This window comes from Xenopus tropicalis, chromosome 8 (genome assembly GCF_000004195.4).
Source record: "Xenopus tropicalis strain Nigerian chromosome 8, UCB_Xtro_10.0, whole genome shotgun sequence".
In the NCBI taxonomy this organism is placed as follows: domain Eukaryota; kingdom Metazoa; phylum Chordata; class Amphibia; order Anura; family Pipidae; genus Xenopus; species Xenopus tropicalis.
This window is the reverse complement of record NC_030684.2, coordinates 4,851,394-4,860,857: the sequence shown is the minus strand read 5'-3', so window position 1 is coordinate 4,860,857 and position 9,464 is coordinate 4,851,394. Positions and strand designations below refer to the sequence as shown.

The 9,464-nt window shown below is 46.9% G+C and overlaps 1 protein-coding gene across 1 annotated transcript; it reads right to left on the bottom strand.

Annotated features, from left to right (window-relative positions):
* Positions 1–6,103: 6,103 nt before the first annotated feature.
* On the bottom strand, positions 6,104–9,172 carry LOC100495391 (beta-1,4-galactosyltransferase galt-1). The gene is made up of 2 exons (XM_002941966.5): positions 9,072–9,172; positions 6,104–7,641 (listed from the first exon to the last, which is right to left on the bottom strand). Exon 2 carries the CDS (start codon positions 7,590–7,592, stop codon positions 6,300–6,302), a length of 1,293 nt encoding a protein of 430 aa, XP_002942012.2. The 5' UTR covers positions 7,593–7,641; positions 9,072–9,172; the 3' UTR covers positions 6,104–6,299.
* Positions 9,173–9,464: the final 292 nt, after the last annotated feature.

Here is a 9,464-nt window from a genome sequence, read left to right as displayed (position 1 = left end):
TCTTCTGATCTTCAGGCCACTGTCTTACGTTGATCTTTATGCCAGTGTTCAACAGATCTTCTGATCTTCAGGCCACCATCTTGTGTTTAACAGATCTTCTGATCTTCAGGCCACTGTCTTACGTTGATCTTTATGCCAGTGTTCAACAGATCTTCTGATCTTCAGGCCATCATCTTGTGTTGATCTTTATGCCAGTGTTCAACAGATCTTCTGATCTTCAGGCCACCATCTTGTGTTTAACAGATCTTCTGATCTTCAGGCCACTGTCTTACGTTGATCTTTATGCCAGTGTTCAACAGATCTTCTGATCTTCAGGCCACCATCTTGTGTTTAACAGATCTTCTGATCTTTAGACCACCATCTTGTGTTAATCTTTATGCCAGTGTTTAACAGATCCTCTGATCTTCAGGCCACCATCTTGCGTTTAACTGATCTTCAGGCCACTGTCTTACGTTGATATTTATGCCAGTGTTGAACAGATCTTCAGGCCACCATCTTGCATTGATCTTTATGCCAGTGTTTAACAGATCTTCAGGCCACCATCTTGCGTTGATCTTTATGCCAGTGTTTAACAGATCTTCAGGCCACCATCTTGCATTGATCTTTATGCCAGTGTTCAACAGATCTTCTGATCTTCAGGCCACCATCTTGCATTGATCTTTATGCCAGTGTTTAACAGATCTTCAGGCCACCATCTTGCGTTGATCTTTATGCCAGTGTTTAACAGATCTTCAGGCCACCATCTTGCATTGATCTTTATGCCAGTGTTCAACAGATCTTCTGATCTTCAGGCCACCATCTTGCATTGATCTTTATGCCAGTGTTTAACAGATCTTCAGGCCACCATCTTGCGTTGATCTTTATGCCAGTGTTTAACAGATCTTCAGGCCACCATCTTGCATTGATCTTTATGCCAGTGTTCAACAGATCTTCTGATCTTCAGGCCACCATCTTGCATTGATCTTTATGCCAGTGTTTAACAGATCTTCAGGCCACCATCTTGCGTTGATCTTTATGCCAGTGTTCAACAGATCTTCTGATCTTCAGGCCACCATCTTGCATTGATCTTTATGCCAGTGTTTAACAGATCTTCAGGCCACCATCTTGCATTGATCTTTATGCCAGTGTTTAACAGATCTTCAGGCCACCATCTTGCATTGAGCTTTATGCCAGTGTTCAACAGATCTTCAGGCCACCATCTTGCATTGAGCTTTATGCCAGTGTTCAACAGATCTTCTGATCTTTAGACCACCATCTTGTGTTAATCTTTATGCCAGTGTTTAACAGATCCTCTGATCTTCAGGCCACCATCTTGCGTTTAACTGATCTTCAGGCCACTGTCTTACGTTGATATTTATGCCAGTGTTGAACAGATCTTCAGGCCACCATCTTGCATTGATCTTTATGCCAGTGTTTAACAGATCTTCAGGCCACCATCTTGCGTTGATCTTTATGCCAGTGTTTAACAGATCTTCAGGCCACCATCTTGCATTGATCTTTATGCCAGTGTTCAACAGATCTTCTGATCTTCAGGCCACCATCTTGCATTGATCTTTATGCCAGTGTTTAACAGATCTTCAGGCCACCATCTTGCGTTGATCTTTATGCCAGTGTTTAACAGATCTTCAGGCCACCATCTTGCATTGATCTTTATGCCAGTGTTCAACAGATCTTCTGATCTTCAGGCCACCATCTTGCATTGATCTTTATGCCAGTGTTTAACAGATCTTCAGGCCACCATCTTGCGTTGATCTTTATGCCAGTGTTTAACAGATCTTCAGGCCACCATCTTGCATTGATCTTTATGCCAGTGTTCAACAGATCTTCTGATCTTCAGGCCACCATCTTGCATTGATCTTTATGCCAGTGTTTAACAGATCTTCAGGCCACCATCTTGCGTTGATCTTTATGCCAGTGTTCAACAGATCTTCTGATCTTCAGGCCACCATCTTGCATTGATCTTTATGCCAGTGTTTAACAGATCTTCAGGCCACCATCTTGCATTGATCTTTATGCCAGTGTTTAACAGATCTTCAGGCCACCATCTTGCATTGATCTTTATGCCAGTGTTTAACAGATCTTCAGGCCACCATCTTGCATTGAGCTTTATGCCAGTGTTCAACAGATCTTCAGGCCACCATCTTGCATTGAGCTTTATGCCAGTGTTCAACAGATCTTCTGATCTTCAGGCCACCATCTTGCGTTGATCTGTATGCCAGTAACAGATATTGGGCAGATGTTGGCACATGCTTTGGGTTCCTTTGCAGATATTGTGGCTTCTAACTTTTGGAGAAGAAGCCTGGGGTGCTTCTTCAAGGGCAAAAAACGGGACCAGATGGGACAGGTAGAGGTTTGACCAATGACCAATCTTTCTCTAGCATATAATTTTAGACATGTAACTAGTATTCCCTGATGCAAAGGTATTTTTGAAGGCCCATGGGAGATTTCCCGCTGTTGACAAAGCATCCCCACCCCTAGGGCAATCACCCTTGATTATCCTTACATTTATAACTGAATCCAGTGCAGATGAAGTACTTATGATACTTATGTATGAATGGGACACACAAACTTCTCAACTTCTAATGCACAATCATGGGATAAGTCAATAAGGTGCTTGTAACCCCCACCCTCCCTCTGCAGGAGATAATATCTCAATCAATCAGTCATCAAGTATTAAACCAATAAAGAGCCACTCCTGCTACTGACAACTGATGCTCATAGTCTTTCTTGTTTGGTCACTTGAGATGGAACCTGCGGTTCCAAAAATTCTCCAGTAAGTGGCCCCTCCCCGGCTCACGCTCCGTTACTATGGTTGCAGCCGCACCCTCTAATAATTGGCCAAACAGGAAAAAAAGACCCTTTTTAACTGAATATGGGAACCCTGGTCTCCGATATGCAGTCCTCTTGGCCATGCTATGGGCATTGTACTTATTCCCAGTTCCTCAGTTGCTAGGCAGAGTAAAATGTCCATGGATACAAAGTCCAACTTCCCAAATTAAACCAGTGAGAGATAAAAACATATATATAGGTAAAATGCAGTATTATGTATATACGTAGCACCCCATGCAGTAGAACATTTTTTTAATAGGTTGTTTAGGTATATTTACCCTTTAAAAATGATCGACATAGTATAGGGATGCACCGAATTCAGTCTGGGATTTAGCAGGAACCGAAACCAAAATCACGTGACTTTTTGTCACTGATAAACACGGAATTGGAACCTTTATCACTGCGCTCGAAACGCGTGGTTCTCTCTAACTCTTCCTTATTCAGCCAGATCCTAAAATGGTGGATTCGATGCATCCCTAGTATAGAATAAAAAGGGAACCCATGTAGCTGGAAAGTCCTACCCCTTGCCTGACGCGTTTCGCTGAACCAGCTTCCTCAGGCTTACCACTGAATTTTCGCTTTTTAAATGCACTGCCCCAGAGAGGAATGTTCTGAGAAAATTTGCAATTGGTCTTCATTTTTTATTATTTGTGGCTTTTGCGTTATTTAGCTTCTTATTCAGCAGCTTTCCAGCTTGCAATGTCAGCCATCTGGTTGCCGGGGCCCTAATTACCCTAGCAACCAAGACTGGAATGCAAATAGCCAAGGGCCAGAAAGTTTTTAGTAATAAAAAGGTAACAATAACATGTCATGTGAATTAATTGCTAATTACCCTTGTGTGATAAATATATTGTATATTGTGAGTCTGTAGCTCAGATCAGGACCGGCCCTGCCCTTAATAAGGTTTAATTACCATTAAGCGATGATCATGTTTCCAAAGCAAATACAGTACAGGAGGCACGAGGTCCCCTTAAATAACAGGAAAAACTGGTTGTAACAGAGCCAACCCCCCCCCCCCCCCCCCGATATTTGTTATATTTCCATATAAACAGCGGCACCGGCTTCTATATTGTTTGTTTTTACTCCTCCTTCTTCTACATTAGCTCATAACAAGGTTACAGATATATAGAAACATTGGGGTAACAGTCACCCCGCTATAGTTCCAGGGGTACCCAGGGCACAAATAAGCACTCACCCCAAATCCCCCCCTAACTGGCCTTCAGGCTGGGCCCCCTTAGCCCATAACAAGGTTACAGATATATAGAAACATTGGGGTAACAGTCACCCCGCTATAGTTCCAGGGGTACCCAGGGCACAAATAAGCACTCACCCCAAATCCCCCCTAACTGGCCTTCAGGCTGGGCCCCCTTAGCCCATAACAAGGTTACAGATATATAGAAACATTGGGGTAACAGTCACCCCGCTATAGTTCCAGGGGTACCCAGGGCACAAATAAGCACTCACCCCAAATCCCCCCCTAACTGGCCTTCAGGCTGGGCCCCCTTAGCCCATAACAAGGTTACAGATATATAGAAACATTGGGGTAACAGTCACCCCACTATAGTTCCAGGGGTACCCAGGGCACAAATAAGCACTCACCCCAAATCCCCCCCTAACTGGCCTTCAGGCTGGGCCCCCTTAGCCCATAACAAGGTTACAGATATATAGAAACATTGGGGTAACAGTCACCCCGCTATAGTTCCAGGGGTACCCAGGTACAAACCAGTGAATGTTTTTATAAATGGATAATGGGGAGGTGCTTAGAATCACATTTTGTTTCATTGGGCAACATTTGGTTTTTGGCTGACACCCCCTTTACGGCAGATAAGTATTTTTGCCATGAAACCGTTACATTTCCCATCGGAGACAATTGCACATTTGCTGGTGATTTCTATTCCCCATTCCCAGTTTTATTCATTCAAAACTGTAACTGCCCTGCCCTCTGCTGGCCAAAGGGCATAATGACGGCAATAGCCAATGAGCGAAGCAGTTCCTGCTCACAGTGACAGTTTAGCGGCTACAGTACTTTTATCTTTGCCATAAAGCATTGCAGCTCCAGAAAATAACATGAATTAATATGCTGTTTCCCAGAATGCCATTCATACATTTCTTATGATATCCATAAGTACAATAATGTTTATGCCACACAAATAATATCCTTGGCACGGGTCAGTTGGGTGCCAGCCTGTGTGCCTGACTGTGTGGCCTTTAGCCAAGGCCCACCTAGGCTGCTGCCCCAGGGGCACCCACACATTGTTTAGGGGACCACCACCCCAGGAGGTCCCTTCTCCCCCCTGCACATTTGCTCCTCCCCTTCCCCTCTAGGCACTCGAACCCCCACCCCTGGCGATCACCACGCCCCCTTACTGACTGGCTGCACTGGTGGCCAGCAAGTGACCTAGGCCCTGACCTTTGTGGTCTGTCCACAAATCAAGGCTTGTCCAACCACCCACCCAGTCATCCACTCACCCAGACATCCACTTGCCCACCCAGTCATCCACTCACCCACCCACCCAGTCATCCACACATCCACCCACCCAGTCATCCACACATCCACCCACCTACCCAGTCATCCACACATCCACCCACCCAGTCATCCACACATCCACCCAGTCATCCACTCACCCACCCATCCAAACATCCACCCACCCAGTCATCCACTCACCCACCCACCCAGTCATCCACACATCCACCCACCCAGTCATCCACACATCCACCCACCTACCCAGTCATCCACACATCCACCCACCCAGTCATCCACACATCCACCCAGTCATCCACTCACCCACCCATCCAAACATCCACCCACCCAGTCATCCACTCACCCACCCACCCACCCACCCAATCAACTCACCTACCCACCCACCCAATCAACCCACCCACTCACCCACCCACCCAGTCATCCACCCACCCACCCAGTCATCCACCCACCCACCCACCCAGTCACCCACCCAGTCATCCACCCACCCAGTCATCCACCCACCCACCCAGTCATCCACCCACCCAGTGATCCACCCAGTCATCCACCCAGTCACCCACCCCCCCCCCACACCCACCCAGTAATCTACCCACCCAGTAATCCACCCACCCCCCACATGCACCTAGACTTACTTCACTGTGATTGGGGGAGGGACGGCAGCGAGGGAGCGACAGTACTTACAGGTATGTCTTGGGTTTGAGTTGGGGCCTCCTGGCTTTTTTCCCAATGTCCCCACCAGCCCAGTCCAACCCTGTTACCACCATGAGTCTTTGCAGTCAGTGAAGGACCAGGACATTAAAAAATGACATTTATTGCACATACTGGGTTCATAGAGCACCTCCCCCAGGCTAAATTGTATAGAGGACCCCCACTGCATCCTGGTCCCACCTATAACCAACCAAAGGAGATGAAGACCCTCAAAGGGAATTCACATTATTTCCTAGATTTCAAGATAGCAGCAGTTTATAAACGAATAGGATGAACGTTCTGTTTATTTTAAGAAGCGGTTCAGCATATCGTTGACGTTCCGGATTAGCGTCTCGTTAAAGCGCCATATATTGGTGTCCTCGATCAGTGACGATCTATTTAAATGTTCCTGTTGGGAGTCTCTGCAGTGATAAACCATGGCGCTCTCTAAAGAGACAAACATGGAGTCTTTGTATTGTTTGAGAACAGAGTGGACAGACGTTTGGATCACCGCCCTCGGGTCCATGATCATTTTCCTCGAGTTGAAGTGATCGGGTCTGTTTGGCTCTCGCAGTGTGTGTCGGAGTAGGTTAAACCCCGGGATCCCGTTCCACCTGGAGGTGTCGGGGAAGTTGCCATCGGTCAGGGCGGCGTGAGGGAATAGATGGTTCTCGAAGAGGAAGATTCCCACGTTGGGGTTTTCCCGTTGAAGACTTTCCATCATGGTGTCCCAAGTCCGGTGCTTGAAAGGCAGAATTATTTCATCCTGGTCGTTGAGTACAACAAACTTGCTAGAGTACATGTTTCTGTACAAACAGTCATTTAGCGCCGATATCTGCCCATAATAACCAATTTCCGTGCCATCGTCGGGATATTGCCAATTATGAGAGACCTTAAGATATCGCTGAATGTGCCAGGGGATCACCTCCACCGTCCCTTCCTCGGTGTAGTACTGAAGGACCTCCTCCATCTGTCGGCTACAGTTGTTCAGGTAGACCGTGACTTTTTGGGCGCCCAGTATCTTATACATTTCAATGGTCTGGATGAACTGCAGGACGTTGCTGTAATTCCCAAACATGGCGGAGATGCAGACGGTGAAGTTGGCCGTCGGTACGCCCGGCTCCCTGTTCCTGATTGGGAATACAGTGAGGCTGGCAAAGTCTGCAGTTGGAGACCCATCAAGGGCGACGTGGGCCACTCTGCAGTCGGGGGGCTCGGCACAGATGATATCGGCCAGACCATAGGGGAAGCCAAACCGATCTACATGGATATCTATTTCTGCTTTGTGTTGGAGGACGGTGGCTTTGGCACAGCAGAAGTAACAGTAGAGTTCCTTCACTTCCGTATGAACGATCCCCAAGATCCGGATGATGTTCCTCTCTCTGTTGTCCACGTACGGAGCAATTATAAAGGTTCTGTGGTCCTTTAATGGCGTAATGGTATCTTCGGCCAATTGTCCTCTGCAGGTCGGAAGCGGATCCATGCTTGTCCCCACCAGGTGCCAGAGGTTCTGCCAGCGGTACGGGTTGAAGGACAGAACAAAGCAGGTGATGCCAACCGTGCAGGCAAAGAGCCTAAACCTCCCCAAGGAATTCATATTGTGTCCTGTAGTCTATTCTGCAGCCCCGTGTGTAATGTACAGAGATCTGCGATATTGGGGGGAAAGAGAGGTTTTATTATCTGGTGGTATCCCCAATGAATGGATATTGGGGAGTTGTATCAGGAGTCAGAACCAGCAGTGCAGGGAAGGGAAAGGGACAGACACAGTGACAGTTACACATAACTATAAACCCAGTGAGAATGAGGAATGAATGGATATTGGGGAGTTGTATCAGGAGTCAGAACCAGCAGTGCAGGGAAGGGAAAGGGACAGACACAGTGACAGTTACACATAACTATAAACCCAGTGAGAATGAGGAATGAATGGATATTGGGGAGTTGTATCAGGAGTCAGAACCAGCAGTGCAGGGAAGGGAAAGGGACAGACACAGTGACAGTTACACATAACTATAAACCCAGTGAGAATGAGGAATGAATGGATATTGGGGAGTTGTATCAGGAGTCAGAACCAGCAGTGCAGGGAAGGGAAAGGGACAGACACAGTGACAGTTACACATAACTATAAACCCAGTGAGAATGAGGAATGAATGGGTATTGGGGAGTTGTATCAGGAGTCAGAACCAGCAGTGCAGGGAAGGGAAAGGGACAGACACAGTGACAGTTACACATAACTATAAACCCAGTGAGAATGAGGAATGAATGGGTATTGGGGAGTTGTATCAGGAGTCAGAACCAGCAGTGCAGGGAAGGGAAGGGACAGACACAGTGACAGTTACACATAACTATAAACCCAGTGAGAATGAGGGATGAATGGATATTGGGGAGTTGTATCAGGAGTCAGAACCAGCAGTGCAGGGAAGGGAAAGGGACAGACACAGTGACAGTTACACATAACTATAAACCCAGTGAGAATGAGGAATGAATGGATATTGGGGAGTTGTATCAGGAGTCAGAACCAGCAGTGCAGGGAAGGGAAAGGGACAGTGACAGTTACACATAACTATAAACCCAGTGAGAATGAGGAATGAATGGGTATTGGGGAGTTGTATCAGGAGTCAGAACCAGCAGTGCAGGGAAGGGAAAGGGACAGTGACAGTTACACATAACTATAAACCCAGTGAGAATGAGGGATGAATGGATATTGGGGAGTTGTATCAGGAGTCAGAACCAGCAGTGCAGGGAAGGGAAAGGGACAGTGACAGTTACACATAACTATAAACCCAGTGAGAATGAGGGATGAATGGATATTGGGGAGTTGTATCAGGAGTCAGAACCAGCAGTGCAGGGAAGGGAAAGGGACAGGCACAGTGACAGTGGGTGCATCTCCATGGGGACAATAGACTCTGTTACCCCAGTGCCTGGGGCAGTTTAAGGTGGACAATAACTGCTCAAGTGCATAACACCCAGTGTTTTTGGGTGACACTTTCTTATTAATAGGGGGTCCCCATAGAGGTACAAGGTTACTCAGGGTGCCATTACCCCAAAGGATCAAAAACATTTTTTTTTTGCCACTTACCTGAATGGCTGGGGCCTTGGGGCTGCTCTACGGACCATTCCCAGCAGCTCCCATGCATTGTATGAGCCCCGGGTGGGGTTGGACAAGAACACTACATTGTAATTGGGAGTCAGTCAGTGAGCCAATCACGGGCATTTGCTGGACAGGAAAAACTGGTAGCTCCGTGCCCTCCATCCCCCCAACCCAACAGGATCCACATGTTTCTCTTTCCCCGAGGGGTTCCTTATAATATATAGTGAATAAAGTGCCCCCTATTGTAACATATAGGGATATTATAAGCCCCCGAGGAGTTCCTTATAATATATAGTGAATAAAGTGCCCCCTATTGTAACATATAGGGATATTATAAGTCCCCGAGGGGTTCCTTATAATATATAGTGAATAAAGTGCCCC

Excerpts from the sequence above, each read along its gene's own strand:
- LOC100495391 (XM_002941966.5), bottom strand. The coding sequence starts at position 7,592 with ATGAATTCCTTGGGGAGGTTTAGGCTCTTTGCCTGCACGGTTGGCATC.